Raw genomic sequence first — 26,243 nt, forward strand, 5'->3', positions numbered from 1 at the left:
TTGTCATTGAGATTCTGGTAGATTTCTTTTCTTTTCACCAATTCTGTAATCAGTGAATCCAGAATGACGAAGTATGTAGCTGTCTTACATTTCTGCCTTGGTAGCAACACAATTTCATTGTCTGGCTCTTCAAAATTGCGTTTCCTCTTCCTTGACCGCTGATGATCAGCCCGGTAACTGTAGTCTTTCACCAGCAGTTTAGCTTTCTCTTCAAACATTTCAAAAGCTTCATCATTGCAAAGTGAGCTTACAAATTCCACTAAGCCTGCATAGAGGTTAGCACAAGTAGCCATTTCAATTTCAATTTTCTGAAGTGTCTTGTTCGTGGCATTTAACCGTTCCAGTATACAGTCCCAAAGCACACAGAGTAAGGCCAATTCAAAATCTTCCAACTTTGATGCTAAGCTGGCTGCTTCGCTTCTTGTAGTTGCTGTCTGATCTTCATCCTCTGCTATTTGGATCAAAGCAGAACGTATTTCAGCAAAGCTGTCTTTCAAAGCATGTGTTGCATCATGCTGCGCTGACCACCTTGTAGTTGATAATGATTTGATGACATCTCCATGAATGGTTGACTTGCGTATACTCCACCGATGCGTTGAAGCAGAGAAAAAATTAAAGAGTGCTTGTAAAAGTCCAAAAAATGAAACTGCAGCGACACAACACTCCGCAGCACATGGCCCAACAAGATTAAAAGAATGTGCTGAGCAGGGCACATATTCAGCAAGTGGGTTGATTTGCTTGATTTTATTTTATTTTATTATTTATTTTTGTTTTGATTAATTTTTTAAAATAAATTTTACTCTTCAAACACTTGAACTTTTTAGGTAGGGACCCCTTTGCACTTGCACCATGTGCGCAGTCTTGGATGAGCCCCTGAACCCCTTGGACCGCAGGGCCCCCAAATGCGCGGGGCCCTAGGCAAATGCCTAGTTTGCCTATGAGGTAATCCAGCCTTGAGCGTGCCTGTACCACATTCAAAACAATGGTGTCTCCCCCCTGCTCGTCAGTGCAGGCGCAGAGCTTCCCTGTTGGTTCACTTCTTTAAAATACACTTTAGAGCAATAGTAATGTATTAATCAGGTATATTTACATTATAAAAAATATACAGCATAATTTTGGGAAATTATTTTCCACACCTATGATGATCTGTCAATGTGTCTTCTGACTCGTTTCAAAATTTAAGTGCATTATAACGTATACTGCAAAATGAATAGTTATGCAATATTGGGATACCTTTCCTAGATCGTACTGTTACAAAAATATGTCTAGTTTGTTTACATAGTACAAGGAATCCAGAGATCAGGCGCTTGATATGTGACACCAATTCACAGCATTTACCAGTCACACAGCTTGAATTCTGTAGTTATAGTTAGAAAATTAGTAAGATGATCAATGCAAGGGGAAGGCAAGTGATAGTTTCAATGAGCATTGTGTGACTACCTTAAGGTTGTTGGCTCATAACATAAATAAATGTTTGATGTTTTATTAATTCTATACGTGCAAATTTTCAGGCACGTGATGAATTCCGAGTGGTATTAAGTGAGGCTCTTGAGTTTGGATATCGTCACATTGACACTGCAACCATGTACGAGAATGAACATATTATTGGTGAAGAATTGGATAAGTTGTTTAGCAGCGGAAAACTAAAGAGAGAAGATGTCTTCATCACTGCCAAGGTGAGCATCAATGGATACTGAAGACATGGTTAATACATCTAGTATAAACTCCTTACTGATGACAATTTCTCTCCATTTTTGGACTTTCCCTATTTGTCGTTTAAAATTGAAAAAGATATATATTTGGTAGTTATATATTTATTCAGATAAATATTAAATATAAGTAATTTAACAGAACTGGTTTCCTTTGTTGAATGCACTGACAAAAATGAGCATTTGGAAAAATAAATACATAAGCAGTATAATGTGACTATTGACAATGTTTCGCCCACACAATGGGCTTCATCAAGTCACAAACAGATGTACTTGGGTGAAACAATGCCTTCTATAACATAACTGAGCCCCTTGCCAAGAAACTTCTTCATCATTATCCCACGTAACTACACACACACCCGCCAGTCCCATCCAGGTCCTTATGAAATCCAGCTTACCTAGCATTCTCCACCTGACACCGTCCTCTAAATACTCACGTACCTTTCACCCAGGTAGATCTGTTTGTGACTTGATAAAGCCTGCTGTGTGAGTGAAACATTGTCTATAAAGGATCACATTGTACTGCTTATGTGTTTATTTTTCCATTGTGTCAGTATTTTATACCATTTATTTCCAAAAATGAGAATTTGCTTCATGGTAGATTAATAGGATTTAGAGTTTGTCGACTTTAACCCTTAAGTTGTTGGTCAGGTAGATCTATGTGAGTGGGTTCAGTGTCCGTGCTGTAGATCTACGAAAGGACTGGTAGACTTAGGCATCAGAAAATGGATGTGCATGTTTCCTGTGCATGGTAAACAAATAAACGCAGACCTCGTAGTGCATCACGGGAGAACAGCATGCTAGTCCACCGTGGCACACTTCCATTCTCTTATTTTCATTCTTTTTGCATCAGACCATGAGGAGAATCATTCAGGAATAGAGTTCTATGGATTCGAGATGTAGATAATCAAAAATGAAGAGAAAAATTATGAGAATGGTGCCGACTCACGACCCTTTATCTCTGGCCTCAGCACATCCTTTACACATCCACAGAATAAGTAAAAATCTAACATTCTTTCGTAGTTCAGGTGCTGATATGGGTAGTAATGATGACTTAATAGCCAGTGGTGATAATACAAGTGATTGTGAGTCAGTGGACCCCTGACTTAAATGGCCTCAACCAACTTATGATGCTTGTCAGCGTAAAAATTTGACCCCGACCTACGTTGAAAAACTCGACTTACATCATTTATCCTGAATGTGGCTGTCTGGCCTGAGCACCTCAGCTGAGCTAGTGTGACATTGTTTACAAGTTAGGGCGGACGGTTGCACGCATACATTCGATAAATTTTGTATTATTCCAGTGTTTTTAGTGCTTGTAACTGCTAAATAAGCCACCATGGGTTATCGAGAAAACTGAGAAATAATTAACTCCAGAGGGTTAGCCACCCAGGATAACCCAAGAAAGTCAGTGCGTCATCGAAGACTGTCTAACTTATTTCCATTGGGATCCTTAATCTTGTCCCCCAGGATGCGACCCACACCAATCGACTAACACCCAGGTGAACAGGAAAAAATGCCTGGAACTAGTGCTCATATTGGTGAATTTAAGGCCAGCAAAGGATGGCTTGAGAGATTTAAGAATCATAGTGACATACACAGTGTGATAAGGCCTGTTCTGGAAGAAAATGCCAAACAGGACCTACATTACTCAGGAGGAAAAGATACTCCCAGGACACAGTGTCTCATCACTCATCACCACATCTTCAATAAAGGTTAGTGTCATTTATTCTTCATTTAGTACACTAGTACATGCACAATATACAGTGGACCCCCGGTTAACGATACTTTTTCACTCCAGAAGTATGTTCAGGTGCCAGTACTGACCGAATTTGTTCCCGTAAGAAATATTGTGAAGTAGATTAGTCCATTTCAGACCCCCAAACATACACGTACAAACGCACTTACATAAATACACTTACATAATTGGTCGCATTCAGAGGTAATCGTTATGCGGGGGTCCACTGTATATTGCACATGTATCCTTCTTTTTGTGTGTAGGAAAATGTATATTTCATGTGGTAAAATTTTTTTTTCATACTTTTGGGTGTCTTGAACGGATTAATTTGATTTCCATTATTTCTCATGGGGAAAATTAATTCGACTTACGATAATTTCATCTTACGATGTGCTCTCTGGAATGATTAATATCATAAGTCAGTGTGTCATCGAGGACTGTCTAACTTATTTCCATTGGGGTCCTCAATCTTGTCCCCCAGGATGCGACCCACACCAGTCGACTAACACCCAGGTACCTATTTACTGCTAGGTGAACAGGACAACAGGTATAAGGAAACGCATTGAAATATTTCCACCTGCTGGAAATTGAACCCGGGCCCTCCATGTGTGAAGCGGGAGCTTTAGCCACCAGGCCACCACAGAAGCCAACACCAGCTACATATATCCATTATTATGGTGTGGCAGTAGCCATGGGTAGTTGTCCACGGACAGTGCTAGTGAGACAATGGAGTGTATATTGGAACAAAGATGCTTGTGGCACCTGCACCAACCCTAAGATGGACTAATGCCTCAACTCCACATCCCCACCGCCCTTGGCGGTGTCCATCCCAAACACAGCTGTCACACTTGTCACTACCACCACTACCAGTCCCTCGACAAAGGCCACCAGACTACCTCTGGGATTGGGAAGATGCAACATTTGTGCCAACTCCCCCCATTAATCTAACCACACATGTATTGGAATCTTTCCAAATATTATAGTGACCAGTGACCCAGATGATTTCTCTGGCCTGCATTTTAATGAAGCATTAATGGAAATTGTATTGGTGTAACAGTACACAATGGCAAACGTATGTTTTAACATAGTCGTGACATTACCAATGGTTAGATGGAAAGATACTACTGTGGATGAGATGTATTTTTTATACCATCGCAAGTATACTTATGCCACATGCTTATGTGGCAAAATATTGGTTGACAGACTTACTAATATGTACTCTGGTGTTCAGTGATTTCATTCCTATCAATAAATTTTGTTGCTGTGTATGTTACACAGGTCAAACAAAGGTTAACCTCGCCAAGAACAACATGCAAAATTATGGATATTTTTATGTGCCTGAAAAATAAGTTCATTGAATTACTTTATTCTTTTCAGACCCTTGTGATTGGAGTCTTTGATCCTTTTCAAAAGTAGAATATCGTTCAAGCATTACTTACCTAACAAAAGTAGTTTTTCTGGCATCAAACTGTTTGTTTTCGTGAGATGTGAGAATGGGATGGTAGTAGATCAGATTGTGTACACAGGAAAGAAAACATTGGAAAACACCAGCACATTATTAGGAATCTGGTGATGTATTGAGGAAAATGATGGAACCATATCTTGGTAAAGGGCAAACACAGTTTACTGATGCAAGCCTTTTTACTCAATGATACATTGTTACTGAACAATTAAGTTGTGTGTGGTACAGTGAATGGAACAACTTAGTATACTTAAGTTCAACGCAGGTATTGGTGGTGATGAAGAAGAAGTGCAAGTGTTTCATGTCCTTCACCTCATGGTATGTCAGTGGCATGGCAGACGTGATGTGCCAGTGTTCATATCCATCCACCAGTAGCATAAACAAATTGCTCTTTCCCAAGTTTCAGCAAAAACTCTCACAATTTCTGAGTCAAAGAAAGTTCTGTAAATAAGCAATCATTCAAGGATGGTTGGTAAGGATTGGCTTGTGAATTACAGTTAAATATTACTGTGATGAGTGTGTTATTAGAAACCTTGGTAATTATCATATAGAGTAGGCAATGAATGTTCTCAGCAGGTCTGGTCTTGGGGACTTTCCTAAGGTCAACTGTTCTTTGATAACATTATTTTATCTGCCAGTGAGCCCCCTTTCTGATCAAATTATTTATTAGCAAATTCTGTTGTTACAATGTTTTCTTAAAATTGTTAGATAACACTGGATGGATAATCGGGTTTCCAAGGCCGATCACATCCGCTATTGACCAACCTTGAAGATAAAGATAAAGATTTCATTTGTTTGCAATGTTTTCCTTGTGTGATTACAATTTTGATTTGTTAAGTACAAAGAAAGTCACTATCCTATACAAATGAAGGTGAAGTGTCACAGAGCTGCTGAGTGGGACCAATATATTGGAAATGCGAAGGGAGGCACTAGTCAATGAAATTGCAAATATTGAACTTAGGCTGAAGGAATCTTACAGGAGACAAGAATCACAGGAAGAACTAAAAGCCATAAAAGAAATTGAAAAATCCCAAAATACTTCTTCTCTTATGCAAAATCTAAGGAAAAAACAACATCCAATATTGGGCCCTTGCTTAGGCGGGATTGGACATACACAGATGACAGCCAAGAAATGAGTGAGATGCTAAAGTCCCAATATGACTCAGTGTTCAGCGAGCCACTGCCTGGACTAAGAGTTGACAACCCAGATGAATTCTTTATGAATGAAGCCCAAAATTTGGACATAACAAAAATCTTGGATATTATCCTAACTCCACAAGACTTTGAAGAGGAAATAAATGACATGCCCATGCACTCTGCCCCAGGCCCAGACTCATGGAACTCTGTGTTCATCAAGAACTGCAAGAAGCCCCTATCATGTGCCTTCAACATTTTATGGAGAGGGAGCATAGACACAGGGGTCATCCCACACACACAAAAAAAACAACAGACATAGCCCCACTCCACAAAGGTGGCAGTAAAGCAATTGCAAAGAACTACAGACCGATAGCACTAACATCCCATATCATAAAAATCTTTGAGAAAGTTCTAAGAAGCAAGATCGCCAACCACCTAGATACTCATCAATTACACAACCCAGGGCAACACGGGTTTAGAGCAGGTTGCTCCTGCCTGTCCCAGCTACTGGACCACTATGACAAGGTCCTGGATGCTGTAGAGGATAAACAAAATACAGATGTAGTATACACAGACTTTGCAAAAGCTTTCGACAAGTGTGACCATGGTGTAATAGCACACAAAATGTGTGATAGAGGAATAACAGGAAAAGTTGGTACAGTAGATGGATCTATAACTTCCTGACATATAGAACACACAGAGTAATAGTAAACAGAGTAAAGTCCCAGGCAGCCATTGTAAAAAGCTCTGTTCCACAAGGCACAGTACTTGCTCCCATTCTATTCTTCATCCTCATTTCTGACATAGAGATGTAATTCATAGCTCCGTGTCTTTCTTTACGGATGACACCCGGATTACCATGGCAGTGACTTCCATCGAAGACACCATGAGACTCCAAGCGGACATCAACCATATCTTCGAATGGGCCACTCAAAAAATAATATGAAGTTCAACGAGGAGGAATTTCAACTACTCAGATATAGGAAGCTTGAGGAAATTAAAAATGTATCAGGGTATACAACAAATTCTAACCACACAATAGAGCGGAAAAGTAATGTGAAGGACTTGGGAGTGATAATGTCAGTGGACCTCGCCTTCAAAGACCACAACAATGTATCTACCTCATCTGCTAGAAAAATGGTAGGATGGATAATGAGAACCTTCAAAACTAGGGATGCCAAGCCCATGATGATTCTTTTCAAATAGCTTGTGCTCTCTAGGCTGGAATACTGCTGTACACTAATGGCCCCCTTCAAGGCTGGTGTCATTGCAGACCTGGAGAGTGCACAAAAAACTTTCATGGCACATATAAGCACGATAAGGCACCTAAATTACTGGGAACGGTTGAAGGTCCTTGATCTGTATTCCCTGAAATGCAGGCGAGAAAGATACATGCTAATATACACTTGGAAGGTCCTGGACAGTGATGGAGTGAATGATGGTGAAAGTTTTTCTTTTTCGGGCCACCCTGCCTTGGTGGGAATCGGCCAGTGTGATAATAAATAAAATAATAATAAATAAGGTCCTGGAGGGATTAGTACCAAACCTGCACACGAAAATCACTCCCTATGAAAGCAAAAGACTTGGCAGGAGATGCAACATTTTCCCCAGTGAGAAGCAGGGGCGCAACAAGTACATTGAGAGACAACACAATAAGTGTCCAGGGTCCAAGACTGTTCAACTGCCTTGCAGCCTACATAAGGGGGATTACCAATAAACCCCTGGCCGTCTTTAAGAAAGCACTGAACAGGCACCTAAAGTCAGTACCTGACCACCCGGGCTGTGGTTTGTACATCAGTTTGCATGCGGCCAGTAATAACAGCCTGGTTAATCAGAACCTGATCCACCATGAGGCCTGGTCTCAGACTGAGCTGCAGGAGTGTTGACCCCCGAATCCCTCTCCAGGTAAACTCCTGGTAATCATGCCGGGGCATTTCGGGCAAACTAAACCTAATGCTTACAGACTACTTAATACTAGAGATATTGAGAGCAGTAGATTTTTATTATACATCGTTTTTCTTATTACATTAATGAAATTGAAACAATTTTCAGTTTGAAGTAATGCTTAAATAATTGAGAAATTGTAAGTTATTTAGGAGTTTCTTTTGAGTTACTGGTAGGTGATAAAGTATAGTCTCATTAGCCACTGGGCCAGCTAGCTTCAATAAGATTCATTCAACTTGGTATATCTCTACATCATAGGAAGGTTAATTCTGAATGATGAAGTGATTTCTCAGTAGGGCCTTAAATTGATTTGCAAGCAGCAGGGGTCCTTTTGTATGTTCCAGATCTTCGGGCCCTTCATGTGCATAGCACTTTTGCATAGGGAGAAAGGGACATGAGGGATATCAAAGAGTGCTTTGAGACTTGTGTTATGCCTCTACTTTCTGTTGTAGTTATCAAGGAGGAGTTTGAGAAGAGGGTTAATATTGGAGTATAATGTTCTGTGTATGTAGTATGCACAATAATATGTGTGGATGCTTTGAATTAGTAATCAATTGCACAGCAGATTTCTGCTGAGTTATTAAAGGCTTTAGGTGATTTGATGTGGTTGAACCCCATGCACAAATACCATAGGTGAGGTAAAGGTAGATGAGAGAATGGTAAAGAGCAAGAAGTGCCATTTGGGGTACATAGTTCCGTATCTTAGAAAGGATGCCTACTGTTTTGGAGGAATTCTTGGATATTTGCTATATGTGGGTCTAAAATTTATGACAGAACGCAAGTTGGAGACCTAGAAATTTGCCCTCCGTGTGTCTTGAAATGGGGGAACCATTTATCGAAATGTTAAACTGAACATTTGGAGCTCTGTTTCCAGACAGCATGAAACAGGTTCTGTCTATATTGAGAGTAAGTTTGTTGGTCATCTTCCAAGTTGATATTTTTAGTAGTTCGTCATTTATATTGTCTGTTAGTAAGGTTGAATTTACGCGAGAGAAGACATAAGTAGCATTATCTGCAAATGAAACAGGTTCAAGGCCCGGTCTGTGACCAGTCTGTGGTCAGTATACATCAGTATTCCAGCCTGGATCAAGGATCAATTTTAGGCCCATTGTTATTCATAATTTACATTAATGACCTTGATGAAGGAATTACAAGTGACATGAACAAATTTGCTTATGATACAAAGTTAGGCCGTACCTCATGTATATTATAGTTTACCAACTCTTACGTACTTTATGGTTCATACTTCATGTATCTTCAATGCATATCACTTATATGCTGTCGCTGACATTCATTCGCCCTCCATTCTAACCTCATATCTTAACCATCTCTCTCATTCATCTGCCCTCCATTTTAGCCACACACATTAGCCCTCTCAGAATACTTATATATTTTCATCTGTATCATACAATTATGTTTAGCTGCCATATTTCACTTTATATTTATTAGTGTTTTATTCTGATGCATTGCTTTTTTGTGGTAATACAACAATTATTTGGTACAATAATGTGTTTACAAATTTTCCAGCTACCTATGATTGGAAATCGAGAGGAGAATGTACCAAGATTTCTACAGAAATCATTAGATAAGTTGCGGCTGACTTATGTCGATCTGTACCTATTTCACTTTCCATGTGGCATGAAAGGTAAGCAGCATGAATAATGTTAATGATAATATGGATGTTGCTTCGTGTTTTCCTCATTAGTAAATATGACATTGATTGATAGAATTACCGACAGTATGTTATGTAAAAGGACACAAATGCAACTTCTTCTCTCAACAAACTGGCAGTTTCCCACCGAGGCAGGGTGGCCTAAAAAGAAAACCGAAAGTTTTTCTTTAAATTTAGTAATGTATACAGGAGAAGGGATTATTAGTCCTTTGCTCCCGGCATTTTACTCACCTCTTACGACACGCATTGCTTACAGAGGAAGAATTCTGTTCTGTTTATTGTAGCAACGACTTGACAAAGCTCCTGAAGCGTGAAACTTTGCCACAATAAAATGTCGCATTAGTTGCATTTGTGTCCTTTTATTTAGCATGACACTGATTGCTGATGAGCCTTTATTGGTACTACATTCTGCTACAATTTGACTGTATCATGTACATAAAATGGAACAAAAAATTATATCTTTTAAAATGCATCCAGGATGGATAGTCGGGTGCTGAGCGAGTGATGTCTGAGTCAAGAGGAAGTAAGAAAACCACTTTTTTGTTTAATTGTGCTAACGGGGACAACAGAAAAGGATTCAGGTACTTGCATCTGTCTCATACCATGAGGTGAAAGTAGGGATCTTGGTGCTGGACACATTTATGTTCTTTCAAGCTTATTGGAAAACTTATGACAATGGTTTCTCTGATGTAGACCTGATTACACCCTCTATTGTATCTAGTATATGATAAACGTCCACATCATCTTGTTCAGCTTTAGTCTCTCATGGTCCAGGATAGAACAACTGTGTTGGTGGGGAGCATTATGTATCTGTGCTTTATGTAAATATGTACATGTATTATGTGCTGGTTAGCGGCCCTGTTGTGTATTATACATGTATTATCTTTTTGCTTACAATGGAATTTTACGTGGCAAGAATACTTGAGATCGAGAAAAGTATTTTCTATTTTCTTTTGTTTTAGTGGAAGAAGTTCTTCATTACTGCAAATTCTAAGCGCCTGCAAGGGGCTGATTACTACATATTTCCTGGTCTGTTGATCGAGATATAATTCTTCTGTTTCTTTTTCCAAAGTAGACTGAATTGATGATTCAGTCTGGTTTAACTGGTCTCTGAAATTTTGCAAGCTAAACAATCTGGGAACAGTAATAAGGATGTTCAAGTACCTGGGCAAAGCAATTTTCTGGTATGATTTTATTCAGTGTTTTTCTTAATGTTTCAAGTGAATTATAGCCAAAACTGCACTTAATAGACCCCAATGCGAAGCCAAATCTTTGTTCTTTTGAGAACGAAAGGAAAACAAATTGAAGCTCACTCATGCTTTTATTGAATGAAGGAAATATGGAATGGGTATGGTGAACCAAAAATTGGAAGGTGTCGTGGCATAGAAAAGGATGATTTGGTCAGGGGACACCTTACATTAAGAGTAGTAATGTCTAGGCTATTCTCTTATTTCTGACACCAATATCTTCTAATCTTGATACTAAATCCTACAAATGGTGAAGGTAGAATCCTTATGCCTAATAACTTGGATAGACTTTTCCCAATATGTTTCCTAATTGGTAAGAAATAGGTAGTGCCTCACACCAAATAGCTGGCATACTTGTGAATAGTCTTATTCCAATTATTAGAAATAATGTTAAAGCTTTTCACATGAGTCCTTGTTGACCAAGTCACTGCCTTTGTATACTACAGGATGTAAATAAGACACAGAATGTTAGTTATGGCATTTTATTGTCATGAAGTTTTGTTAACCAGGGACTTAAGGAATTGTCCTGAATTGTTAAATCCTTATGGGCGAAACGCCTTCTCAATAAAATGACATAACCCACATTTTGTGTCTTATATACAACCTGTTGTTATATTCTACATTAATAACAATAGAAAATATGGTAGCTATTTTCTGATATACCATTTTTTTAGGTAAGGATGACGATGACATTTCTCCTAAGGACAATGATGGTAATGCTGTTCTTGACGTGAACACCAACCTTGAGGGAGTCTGGAGAGCCATGGAGGCTCAGGTTTGTACTCACACTTATTTTACCACCTTTAATAATTTTTTTTTTTTTAATTTCTGTAGATATTATAAAGGTTAATAATAGTAATGCAGTTAAGTAAAAGGACACAAGTGCAATAAATCGACATTTTATTGCAGCAATGTTTCATTATGAGAGAAGCTGTGGCTGGTGACACACCTGCACTATTCTACTCTGAGAACACTCCCCCTGCTTTACTTGCTCTCTTGCAACATTACATAGCTCCTGATGATGCACTGAGAAGTGTGAAACTACTCGAGTTAAAGATTTCCATCCCCCCATCCTCCTGTGGCTTGTCTTGCATAGTTAAGATTGCGTGTGTGCTATTGTTTGCATATTTTTTTTTTTTTCAACAAACTGGCCGAATCCCACCAAGACAGGGTGGCCCAAAAAGAAAAACAAAAGTTTCTCTTTTTAAATTTAGTAATTTATACAGGAGAAGGGGTTACTAGGCCCTTGCTCCCGGCATTTTAGTCGCCTCTTACGACACGCATGGCTTATGGAGGAAGAATTCTGTTCCACTTCCCCATGGAGATAAGAGGAAATAAACAGGAACAAGAACTAGAAAGAAAATAGAAGAAAACCCAGAGGGGTGTGTGTATATATGCTTGTACATGTATGTGTAGTGTGACCTAAGTGTAAGAAGAAGTAGCAAGATGTACGTGTAATCTTGCATGCTTATGAGACAGACAAAAGACACCAGCAATCCTACCATCATGTAAAACAATTACAGGCTTTCGTTTCACACTCACTTGGCAGGATGGTAGTACCTCCCTGGGCGGATGCTGTCTACCACAAGTTTTTCCAGATATGAGCAGCTGCTCAGTTGATTTTTTGCTTCCAGACGCAAGCAAAATTTCCAGATGCGAGTGGGCCTCAAGGGAGGTTAATTGACACTGGTGAGGGGGCTCTTGCTCTTGATCTAGGGAATTGGATCTCAGTTGTTTGTTGGACTATCTTATTGAAACTTGGGCAATGTATGCTGAAAAGATGCTTCTTAACGTACACCAAAAATGAAAGAAATTGGACACTAAATAACAGAGTTCACTTCTCAGCCATTAACCTCCCCTTAGCGGTATATTTTCGTATGGTTTTTATGGTTGTATTCTCATTTTATTTGGTCTCATGTGATAGAATGGAAGATATACTACAAAAACAAATATGATTTTAATTGGTTTCACGATAAAAAGTACCTTGAAATTGAGCTCAAAATAGCAGAAATGTTCGATTCTTTGGTGGCATCAGTGGTAGACATCATGAGGTAGCAGTGGCAGACAACATGAAGCAGCAGTGGCAGACAACATGAAGCAGCAGTGGCAGACATCATGAGGTAGCAGTGACAGACAACATGAAGCAGCAGTGGCAGACAACATGAAGCAGCAGTGGCAGACAACATGAAGCAACAGTGGCAGACAACATGAAGCAGCAGTGGCAGACAACATGAAGCAGCAGTGGCAGACAACATGAAGCAGCAGTGGCAGACATCATGAGGTAGCAGTAGCAGACATGAAGTAGCAGTGGCAGACAACATGAAGCAGCAGTGAGAGACAACATGAAGCAGCAGTGGTAGACATCATGAGGTAGCAGTGGCAGACAACATGAAGCAACAGTGGCAGACAATATGAGGTAGCAGTGGCAGACAACATGAAGCAGCAGTGGCAGACATCATGAGGTAGCAGTGGCAGACAATATGAAGTAGCAGTGGCAGACAACATGAAGCAGCAGTGACAGACAACATGAAGCAGCAGTGGCAGACATCATGAGGTAGCAGTGGCAGACAATATGAGGTAGCAGTGGCAGACAACATGAAGCAGCAGTGACAGACAACATGAAGCAGCAGTGGCAGACATCATGAGGTAGCAGTGGCAGACAATATGAAGTAGCAGTGGCAGACAACATGAAGCAGCAGTGGCAGACAACATGAAGCAACAGTGGCAGACAACATGAAGCAACAGTGGCAGGCAATATGAGGTAGCAGTGGCAGACAATATGAAGTAGCAGTGGCAGACAACATGAAGCAACAGTGACAGACAATATGAGGTAGCAGTTGCAGACAACATGAAGCAGAAGTGGCAGACATCATGAGGGAGCTGTGGCAAAGTGTAGTATTAAGAGTGTAGCAATTAAGTGTATTATTATTTTTTTTTTTTTTTTTTTTTTTTAAACAAGTCGGCCGTCTCCCACCGAGGCAGGGTGACCCAAAAAAGAAAGAAAATCCCCAAAAAGAAAATACTTTCATCATCATTCAACACTTTCACCACACTCGCACATTATCACTGTTTTTGCAGAGGTGCTCAGAATACAACAGTCTAGAAGCATAAACATATAAAGATACACAACATATCCCTCCAAACTGCCAATATCCCAAACCCCTCCTTTAAAGTGCAGGCATTGTACTTCCCATTTCCAGGACTCAAGTCCGACTATATGAAAATAACCGGTTTCCCTGAATCCCTTCACTAAATATTACCCTGCTCACACTCCAACAGATCGTCAGGTCCCAAGTACCATTCGTCTCCATTCACTCCTATCTAACACGCTCACGCACGCTTGCTGGAAGTCCAAGCCCCTTACCCACAAAACCTCCTTTACCCCCTCTCTCCAACCCTTTCGAGGACGACCCCTACCCCGCCTTCCTTCCCCTATAGATTTATATGCTTTCCATGTCATTCTACTGTGATCCATTCTCTCTAAATGACCAAACCACCTCAACAACCCCTCTTCTGCCCTCTGACTAATACTTTTATTAACTCCACACCTTCTCCTAATTTCCACACTCCGAATTTTCTGCATAATATTTACACCACACATTGCCCTTAAACAGGACATCTCCGCTGCCTCCAACCGTCTCCTCGCTGCTGCATTTACCACCCAAGCTTCACACCCATATAAGAGTGTTGGTACTACTATACTTTCATACATTCCCTTCTTTGCCTCCATAGATAACGTTTTTTGACTCCACATATACCTCAACGCACCACTCACCTTTTTTCCCTCATCAATTCTATGATTAACCTCATCCTTCATAAATCCATCCGCCGACACGTCAACTCCCAAGTATCTGAAAACATTCACTTCTTCCATACTCCTCCTCCCCAATTTGATATCCAATTTTTCTTTATCTAAATCATTTGACACCCTCATCACCTTACTCTTTTCTATGTTCACTTTCAACTTTCTACCTTTACACACATTCCCAAACTCATCCACTAACCTTTGCAATTTTTCTTTAGAATCTCCCATAAGCACAGTATCATCAGCAAAAAGTAACTGTGTCAATTCCCATTTTGAATTTGATTCCCCATAATTTAATCCCACCCCTCTCCCAAACACCCTAGCATTTACTTCCTTTACAACCCCATCTATAAATATATTAAACAACCATGGTGACATTACACATCCCTGTCTAAGACCTACTTTTACCGGGAAGTAGTCTCCCTCTCTTCTACACACCCTAACCTGAGCCTCACTATCCTCATAAAAACTCTTTACAGCATTTAATAACTTACCACCTATTCCATATACTTGCAACATCTGCCACATTGCTCCTCTATCCACTCTATCATATGCCTTTTCTAAATCCATAAATGCAATAAAAACTTCCCTATCTTTATCTAAATACTGTTCACATATATGCTTCAATGTAAACACCTGATCTACACATCCCCTACCCACTCTAAAACCTCCTTGCTCATCCGCAATCCTACATTCTGTCTTACCTCTAATTCTTTCAATTATAACCCTACCGTACACTTTTCCTGGTATACTCAGTAAGCTTATTCCTCTATAATTTTTACAGTCTCTTTTGTCCCCTTTCCCTTTATATAAAGGGACTATACATGCTCTCTGCCAATCCCTAGGTACCTTCCCCTCTTTCATACATTTATTAAACAAAAGTACCAACCACTCCAACACTATATCCCCCCCTGCTTTTAACATTTCTGTCATGATCCCATCAGTTCCAGCTGCTTTACCCCCTTTCATTTTACGTAATGCCTCACGTACCTCCCCCACACTTACATTCTGCTCTTCTTCACTCCTAAAAGATGGTATACCTCCCTGACCAGTGCATGAAATTACTGCCTCTGTTTCTTCCTTAACATTTAAAAGTTCCTCAAAATATTCTCGCCATCTACCCAATACCTCCATCTCCCCATCTACTAACTCCCCTACTCTGTTTTTAACTGACAAATCCATATTTTCCCTAGGCTTTCTTAACTTGTTTAACTCACTCCAAAATTTTTTCTTATTTTCATTAAAATTTCTTGACAGTGCCTCTCCCACTCTATCATCTGCTCTCCTTTTGCACTCTCTCACCACTCTCTTTACCTTTCTTTTACTCTCCATATACTCTGCTCTTCTTATAACACTTCTGCTTTGTAAAAACCTCTCATAAGCTACCTTTTTCTCTTTTATCACACCCTTTACTTCATCATTCCACCAATCACTCCTCTTTCCTCCTGCCCCCACCCTCCTATAACCACAAACTTCTGCCCCACATTCTAATACTGCATTTTTAAAACTATTCCAACCCTCTTCAACCCCCCCACTACTCATCTTTGCACTAGCCCACCTTTCTGCCAATAGTCGCTTATATCTCACCCGAACTTCCTCCTCCCTTAGTTTATACACTTTCACTTCCCTCTTACTTGTTGTTGCCACCTTCCTCTTTTCCCATCTACCTCTTACTCTAACTGTAGCTACAACTAAATAATGATCCGATATATCAGTTGCCCCTCTATAAACATGTACATCCTGGAGCCTACCCATCAACCTTTTATCCACCAATACATAATCTAATAAACTACTTTCATTACGTGCTACATCATACCTTGTATATTTATTTATCCTCTTTTTCATAAAATATGTATTACTTATTACCAAATTTCTTTCTACACATAGCTCAATTAAAGGCTCCCCATTTACATTTACCCCTGGCACCCCAAATTTACCTACTACTCCCTCCATAACATTTTTACCCACTTTAGCATTAAAATCCCCAACCACCATTACTCTCACACTTGATTCAAAACTCCCCACGCATTCACTCAACATTTCCCAAAATCTCTCTCTCTCCTCTACACTTCTCTCTTCTCCAGGTGCATACACGCTTATTATAACCCACTTTTCACATCCAATCTTTATTTTACTCCACATAATCCTTGAATTAATACATTTATAGTCCCTCTTTTCCTGCCATAGCTTATCCTTCAACATTATTGCTACTCCTTCTTTAGCTCTAACTCTATTTGAAACCCCTGACCTAATCCCATTTATTCCTCTCCACTGAAACTCTCCCACCCCCTTCAGCTTTGTTTCACTTAAAGCCAGGACATCCAGCTTCTTCTCATTCATAACATCCACAATCATCTCTTTCTTATCATCTGCACAACATCCACGCACATTCAGACTTCCCACTTTGACAATTTTCTTCTTCTTATTCTTTTTAGTAATCTTTACAGGAAAAGGGGTTACTAGCCCATTGTTCCCGGCATTTTAGTTGACTTTTACAACACGCATGGCTTACGGAGGAAAGATTCTTATTCCACTTCCCCATGGATATAAAAGGAAAATTAATAAGACCAAGAACTATTAAGATAAAATCAAAGAAAACTCAGATGAGTGTGTATAAATAAATGTGTACATGTATGTGTAGTGTGACCTAAGTGTAAGTAGAAGTAGCAAGACATGCCTGTAATCTTGCATATTTATGAGACAGACAAAAGACATCAGCAATCCTACCATCATGTAAAACAATCACAGGCTTCGTTTTACACTCACTTGGCAGGACGGTAGTACCTCCCTGGGTGGTTGCTGTCTACCAACCTACTACCTAGAAATTATTATTATTATTATAATCAAAAAGAAGCGCTAAGCCTGCAATTAAGTGTAGCATTAAGAGTTGAGCAATTAAGTGAAGCATTAAGAGTGTATCACTTATAAGTCACTCTGACTTTTTTGGGTTATCCTAGGTTCTCTACACATGTAGTCAGGAGTAGGAATGGCCGCTGTGGTGGCCCTATAAACCCCAACAACAATGGCTGCTGTCACCACCACTAGCCACATACCTAATGACATGTATTTTATTCATTCTAGTGTATATGTCATATTTCTATGTTATTAATATTGTTTACTATATCATATTACATGAATTGTGTAGAGTTGATATTAGGGAAATTATTAAAGTATTTTCTCGTGCCTGGAATTCCACTGGAACGAATTAATTCCATTTCAGTTAATTTAAATGAGGAAAAGTGACTTTACGAATGAGCAAATCCAGTTGTGAGCAAGGTCATGGAACGGATTAAACTTGTAAGTAGAGGCTCCACTGTATATATAGTGTTGGAGTGGTTGGTATTTTTGTTTAATAAATGTATGAAAGAGGGGAAGGTACCTAGGGATTGGCGGAGAGCGTGTATAGTCCCCTTATATACAGGGAAGGGGGACAAAAGAGATTGTAAAATATATAGAGGAATAAGTTTACTGAGTATACCAGGAAAAGTGTACTGTAGGGTTATTATTGAAAGAATTAGAGGTAAGGCAGAATGTAGGATTGTGGATGAGCAAGGAGGTTTCAGAGTGGATAGGGGATGTGTAGATCAAGTGTTTACATTGAAGCATATATGTGAACAGTATTTAGATAAAGGTAGGGAAGTTTTTATTGCATTTATGGATTTAGAAAAGGCATATGATAGAGTGGATAGGGGAGCAATGTGGCAGATGTTGCAAGTATGTATATGGAATAAGTGGTAAGTTACTAAATGCTGTAAAGAGTTTTTATGAGGATAGTGAGGCTCAGGTTAGGGTGTGTACAAGAGAGGGAGAATACTTCCTGGTAAAAGTAGGTCTTAGACAGGGATGTGAAATGTCACCATGGTTGTTTAATATGTTTATAGATGGGGTTGTAAAAGAAGTAAATGCTAGGGTGTTCGGGAGAGGGGTGGGATTAAATTATGGGGAATTAAATACAAAATGGGAAGTGACAGTTACTTTTTGCTGATGATACTGTGCTTATAGGAGATTCTAAAGAAAAATTGCAAAGGTTAGTGGATGAGTTTGGGAGTGTGTGTAAAGGTAGAAAGTTGAAAGTGAACATAGAAAAGAGTAAGGTGATGAGGGTATCAAATGATATAGATAAAGAAAAATTGGATATCAAATTGGGGAGGAGGAGTATGGAAGAAGTGAATGTTTTCAGATACTTGGGAGTTGACGTGTCAGTGGATGGATTTATGAAGGATGAGGTTAATCATAGAAATGATGAGGGAAAAAAGGTGAGTGGTGCGTTGAGGTATAAGTGGAGTCAAAAAACGTTATCTGTGGAGGCAAAGAAGGGAATGTATGAAAGTATAGTAGTGCCAACACTCTTATATGGGTGTGAAGCTTGGGTTGTGAATGCAGCAGCGAGAAGGCGGTTGGAGGCAGTGGATTATTATTATTATAATCAAGGGGGAAGCGCTAAACCCGGAGGATTATACAGCGTCTGGGGGGGGATGTGGAAGGCATTCAGGCTTAATTCGGGGAACTGGAGCACAGATCCAATTCCCTAAATCAAGAGCCCCTCACCAACATCAAGGAACCTTCCTTGAGGGGTGGAGGCAGTGGAGATGTCCTGTCTAAGGGCAATGTGTGGTGTAAATATTATGCAGAAAATTCGGAGTGTGGAAATTAGGAGAAGGTGTGGAGTTAATAAAAGTATTAGTCAGAGGGCTGAAGAGGGGGTTGTTGAGGTGGTTTGGTCATTTAGAGAGAATGGATCAAAGTAGAATGACATGGAGAGCATTTAAATCTGTAGGAGAAGAAAGGCGGGGTAGGGGTCGTCCTCGAAAAGGTTGGAAGGAAGGGGTAAGGGAGGTTTTGTGGGCAAGGGGCTTGGACTTCCAGCAGGCGTGCATGAGCGAGTTCGATAGTGAATGGAGACGAATGGTATTTGGGACCTGAAGATCTGTTGGAGTGTGAGCAGGGTAATATTTAGTGAAGGGATTCAGATTATTATTATTATAATAATCAAGGGGGAAGCGCTAAACCCAGAGGATTATACAGCGCCTGGGGGGGGGGGATGTGGAAGGCATTCAGGCTTAATTTGGGAAACTGGAGCACAGATCCAATTCCCTAAATCAAGAGCCCCTCACCAACATCAAGGAACCTTCCTTGAGGGGAAAGGGATTCAGAGAAACCGGTTATTTTTATTTAGCTGGACTTGAGTCCTGGAAATGGGAAGTACAATGCCTGCACTCTAAAGGAGTGGTTCGGGATATTAGCAGTTTGGAGGGATATGTGTATCTTTATATGTACTATATGCTTCTAAACTGTTGTGTTCTGAGCACCCCTGCAAAAACAGTGATTATGTGTGAGTGAGGTGAAGTGTTGAATGATGATGAAAGTATTTTCTTTTTGAGGATTTTCTTTCTCTTTGGGTCACCCTGCCTCGGTGGGAGACGGCCGACTTGTTGAGAAAAAAAAAAACAACCTTGAAAATATATATATATATATATATATATATATATATATATATATATATATATATATATATATATATATATATATATATATATATATATATATATATATATATATATATATATATATATATATATATTTAGGGAAGTACCACCACTATAGCTGGAATGGGGACCCTCATCCTCAGAGAAGACAATAAACGTACCTCAGGCTAAACTCAAGGTTCTCCCCGGAGCTGTTTGAATATTTTCTTCTCCTATCACCCCCTATATATTTTTTATTCTATGTGAACATTTATTAATAAACAAAATACATTTACAGAAAAAAACAAACATGGATACAATGGCACAATGTATCAAAGATCATGAATTTCCTCCAGCTCCTCCGAGGCTGGACGTGAGCCAAGTATGCAGCAAGCATTTCCCCTCTGGATGGCGATGCTGAGGCGCTGGAACATGAAAGTGGCTGCCCTTGGGTCCCTGGTGGTGTCGATGAGTCTGGAACCCAATTCTTTAAGGAAACGTGTGGCATTTTTTCCCCATGATCCCAAGGTCTCTGATCCCACTGGGACAAATTGATACTGTTGGCTAATGTCCCTGTACTTGCTGATCTTGTACTCCTCCCTGTGGTCAGCAGCTCCTCCCTGTCGCCCCACACTGTGATGGATATAGGTGTCAGCCAGTGTGGACACACAGGTATAGTCCCATGCTAAGAGCTTGCCATTCTTCCAAGGATAGATGGTGATCCTGTCGGGGCGGTTTGCTGGGTTGTGGGTATTGTTTGCTGCAAGTGATCGTGGCTCCCTCTCGGCAGGGCATCCAGCTGTAGCAAGGGTTCTCTTAATGATGTCGTTGACCTCATTGTGTCTTGCATGCCAGCCCTTGGTTTTGGAACAGTTAAGACCATGTAGACCGTATTGGTTTGCTTGCACTTCGCCGCAAATACACATATTTCTGTGTGAATTGGGGCAGCAAGGCGCAGAGCCACTGCAATACGGAGGGTCTTAGGGTCGAGTCGCGTTCCCATTGCCGATATGGGAACTGTTTGGAGGAAGTCCCCGGAGTGAGGTGCACTCACAGCCTGGAGACTGGCAATCTCCCTATCTGATGTTGCAGCCCTGAGCATGTTGGCAAGCACCTTTTCAGCAATTGGGCCATCCCAGCTTGACTGTTTGTGAGCCAGTGCTGCACTAGGGTTTGGTGCTGGAGCAGCAAGAGTCTCCCATTCGGTGATGGCACTGGCATAGCTAGGGTCTTCTATTCCTGCTGAGTCACTGAGGGTGTCAGGAAGAATTTGTCTTATCAACTCGTTTGATGCAATGGAAGAGGATAGGAAAGCTGGCAGAGCAATCTGGGAGGATCTGCATACTCCTAGCCCTCCAAGCCTGACCGGAAGTGAGGCTTGCAACCACTGTCCATCGTCAAGGGAAAGATTCAATACACTCTCTAGCATGGCCTTCAGGAGAGAGTCATATTCCTTGAGTTTTGGACTGCTGAAGGCTGGGGAGCATCTCAGAAAATAGGTAAGTTTTGGGATTGACAGGCACCTGGTGAGTAGGTAGAAGGCATCGTGTGTCAATGCCTTTCATCCTGCTTTCCATCGTTCGGAGGTCTGAGACTTTTTTTCCTAGGATCAGATCGATGGCATTGGACCCAAGAGGAGCACCGAGGAGAGTGCTATTGGCTGGATCAATGGCTCGTGCTCCTGGTAAAACGGCACTAATATTCTGGATCATCTGTTGATTGGTAGAAACTATTTCACATTTGGTGGGGTTTAAAGAAAGGCCCAGGCTTTCTCCCATGTCTTTAATTTTACTGATGTCCTCTAGGAGAGATTCTGTTGTGCCAGCTAGGATACCGTCATCCAGGAACCAGATATTGAGTTCGCTGGAGAGTGCCTCCGTGACTTCCTTGATGACCAAACAAAATAGAAAGGGGGCGAGAGGGTCCCCCCGTTGCACGCCCTCACACGAGTCAATTTCATGGTCCCCAAACAATAGTTTGGAAGTCACACTATAACACGATTCTATGAAGGGATAAAGGGAAGGGAAGTTTCTATAAACTGCTTGGAGAGCAGCATCTCTTCTGACTGAGTTGAAAGCATTGGCAAAGTCCAATTTGACCAAGGCTTTTTCACAGGACATGTTTTTGATATATACTCGTGCTGCATGGGCAGCTGCTTCACAGCCCTGTTGAACGCCGAAACCGAGCTGAGTTGGTTTCAGCATTGCAGCAGCCTCTTGACTCACCCTTCTTACTGCAGCCTTGGCGACTAGGCGCCAAAGGGTGTTACCCACTGCAATGGGCCTGATTCCGCCATCATATACAGTGGACCCCCGCATAATGATCACCTCCGAATGCGACCAATTATGTAAGTGTATTTATGTAAGTGCGTTTGTACGTGTATGTTTGGGGGTCTGAAATGGACTAATCTACTTCACAATATTCCTTATGGGAACAAATTCGGTCAGTACTGGCACCTGAACATACTTCTGGAGTGAAGAAATATCGTTAACCGGGGGTCCACTGTATATAGATATATATATATATAGATATATATATATATATGTATATGTATATATATATATATATATATATATATATATATATATATATATATATATATATATATATATACAGTGGAACCTCGCCTAACAAACGCATCGCATAACGTTAAATCCGCATAGCGATACATTTTAATGCAAAAATTTTGCCTCGGCTAGCGCTAGAAAGCTCGCTCAACGCGGTTTGTTCGACACACATCCACGTGCGGCCTGAGCCCACCTCACTTGTTCCGTGGGTGCCAGTGTTTACAAGCCAGCCACCGTGGTCGCTTCCAAGCATACAATCGGAACATTTCATATTATCACAGCCTTTTTAGTGATTGCACCTGCAAAATAAGTCACCATGGGCCCCAAGAAAGCTTCTGGTGCCAACCCTACAGCAAAAAGAGTGAGAATTACTATGGATATGAAGAAAGAGATCATTGCTAAGTATGAAAGTGGAGTGCATGTCTCCGAGCTGGCCAGGTTGTACACAAAACCTCAATCAACCATCGCTACTATTGTGGCCAAGAAAACGGCAATCAAGGAAGCTGTTCTTGCCAAAGGTGCAACTTTGTTTTCAAAACAGAGATTGCAAGTGATAGAAGATGTTGAGAGACTGTTATTGGTGTGGATAAACGAAAAACAGATAGCAGGAGATAGCATCTCTCAAGCGATCATATGTGAAAAGGCTAGGAAGTTGCATGACAATTTAATTAGAAAAATGCCTGCAACTAGTGATGATGTGACTGAATTTAAGGCCAGCAAAGGTTGGTTTGAGAGATTTAAGAATCGTAGTGGCATACATAGTGTGATAAGGCATGGTGAGGCTGCCAGTTCGGACCACAAAATGGCTGAAAAATATGTGCAGGAATTCAAGGAGTACATAGACAGTGAAGGACTGAAACCTGAACAAGTGTTTAATTGTGACGAAACACGCCTGTTTTGGAAGAAAATGCCAAACAGGATGTACATTACTCAGGAGGAAAAGGCACTCCCAGGACATAAGCCTATGAAAGACAGGCTTACTCTTTTGATGTGTGCCAATGCTAGTGGTGATTGCAAAGTGAAGCCTTTATTGGTGTATCACTCTGAAACTCCCAGAGTGTTCAGGAAAAACAATGTCCTCAAGGCTAATTTGTGTGTGCTGTGGAGGGCAAACAGTAAGGCATGGGTCACTAGGGACTTTTTCTATGACTGGTTACACCATGCATTTGCCCCCACTGTGAAAAAATTACCTAATTGCAAAGAAATTAGACCTTAAGTGCCTCCTGGTATTAGACAATGCTCCTGGTCATCCTTCAGACGTGGCAGAGCGACTTTCTGCGGAAATGAGCTTCATTAAGGTGAAGTTTTTGCCTCCTAATACTACGCCTCTCCTGCAGCCCATGGACCAGCAGGTCATTGCAAACTTCAAAAAACTCTGCACAAAAGCTATGTTTGAAAGGTGCTTTGTAGTGACCTCAGCAACTCAATTGACTCTAAGAGAGTTTTGGAGAGATCACTTTAGCATCCTCAATTGTGTAAACATTATAGGTAAGGCTTGGGAGGAAGTGACTAAGAGGACCTTGAACTCTGCTTGGAAGAAGCTGTGGCCAGAATGTGTAGACCAAAGGGATTTTGAAGGGTTTGAGGCTAACCCTGGGAATCCTATGCCAGTTGAGGAATCCATTGTTTCATTGGGGAAGTCCTTGGGGTTGGAGGTTAGTGGGGAGGATGTGGAAGAGTTGGTGGAGGAGGACAATGAACAACTAACCACTGACGAGCTGCTAGATCATCTTCAACAGCAAGAGGCCACACATTAGGAAACTGCTTCAGAGGAGGGGATAGAGAAATTGAGGAAGTTGCCTACTTCAAAGATTAAGGAAATGTGTGCAATGTGGCTTAAAGTGCAAACCTTTTTTGATGAAAATCACCCTCACACAGCTATTGCAAGCCATGCTGGTGACTATTACACTGACAATGTTGTGAAACACTTTAGGAATGTCATAAAGGAACGGGAGGTACAGGCCTCTATGGACAGATATGTTGTGCAACAGAGGTCCAGTGACTCTCAAGCTGGTCCTAGTAGCATTAAAAGAAGAAGGGAAGTAACCCTGGAAAAGGACTTGCCACCTCAAGTCCAAATGGAAGGGGATTCCCCTTCTAAACACTAACACCATCAACACTCTCCCCTCCTCCCATCCCATAAGTCATCACCAGATCTTCAATAAAGGTAAGTGTCATGTAACTGTGCATGTCTTCTTCAGTTTGTGTGTATTAAAATTAATATTTCAATGTGGTAAAAAAAGTTTTTTGTTCATACTTTGGGGTGTCATGAACGGATTAATTTGATTTCCATTATTTCTTATGGGGAAAATTAATTCGCCTAACGATAATTTCGCCTAACATTGAGCTCTCAGGAACGGATTAATAGCGTTAGGCGAGGGTTCACTGTATATATATATATATATATATATATATATATATATATATATATATATATATATGTATATATATATATACATACATGTATGTATATGTACATGTATATATATATATATATATATATATATATATATATATATATTATATATTTTTTTTTTATTATCACACTGGCCGATTCCCACCAAGGCAGGGTGGCCCGAAAAAGAAAAACTTTCACCATCATTCACTCCATCACTGTCTTGCCAGAAGGGTGCTTTACACTACAGTTTTTAAACTGCAACATTAACACCCCTCCTTCAGAGTGCAGACATTGTACTTCCCATCTCCAGGACCCAAGTCCAGACTGCCGGTTTCCCTGAACCACTTCATAAATGTTACTTTGCTCACACTCCAACAGCACGTCAAGTATTAAAAACCATTTTTCTCCATTCACTCCTATCAAACACGCTCACGCATGCCTGCTGGAAGTCCAAGCCCCTCGCACACAAAACCACCTTTACCCCCTCCCTCCAACCTTTCCTAGGCCGACCCCTACCCCGCCTTCCTTCCACTACAGACTGATACACTCTTGAAGTTATTCTGTTTCGCTCCATTCTCTCCACATGTCCGAACCACCTCAACAACCCTTCCTCAGCCCTCTGGACAACAGTTTTGGTAATCCCGCACCTCCTCCTAACTTCCAAACTACGAATTCTCTGCATTATATTCACACCACACATTGCTCTCAGACATGACATCTCCACTGCCTCCAGCCTTCTCCTCGCTGCAACATTCATCACCCATGCTTCACACCCATATAAGAGCGTTGGTAAAACTATACTCTCATACATTCCCCTCTTTGCCTCCAAGGACAAAGTTCTTTGTCTCCACAGACTCCTAAGTGCACCACTCACCCTTTTCCCCTCATTAATTCTATGATTCACCTCATCTTTCATGGACCCATCCGCTGACACGTCCACTCCCAAATATCTGAATACATTCACCTCCTCCATACTCTCTCCCTCCAATCTGATATCCAATCTTTCATCACCTAATCTTTTTGTTATCCTCATAACCTTACTCTTTCCTGTATTCACTTTCAATTTTCTTCTTTTGCACACCCTACCAAATTCATCCAC

At 40.7% G+C, this 26,243-nt stretch overlaps 1 protein-coding gene across 2 annotated transcripts in view; it reads left to right on the forward strand.

The window, feature by feature from the left end:
• Positions 1-26,243, forward strand: part of LOC128687302 (aldo-keto reductase family 1 member A1) — a 59,055-nt gene that overhangs the window by 9,923 nt on the left and 22,889 nt on the right. For both annotated transcript variants that reach the window (XM_070098335.1, XM_070098336.1), the window contains 3 exons: positions 1,512-1,676; positions 9,518-9,635; positions 11,584-11,684. In XM_070098335.1, coding sequence (XP_069954436.1) covers positions 1,512-1,676; positions 9,518-9,635; positions 11,584-11,684 — 384 coding nt within the window. The remainder of the gene's footprint in view (positions 1-1,511; positions 1,677-9,517; positions 9,636-11,583; positions 11,685-26,243) is intronic.

This window comes from Cherax quadricarinatus, chromosome 62 (assembly GCF_038502225.1).
Source record: "Cherax quadricarinatus isolate ZL_2023a chromosome 62, ASM3850222v1, whole genome shotgun sequence".
NCBI lineage: Eukaryota > Metazoa > Arthropoda > Malacostraca > Decapoda > Parastacidae > Cherax > Cherax quadricarinatus.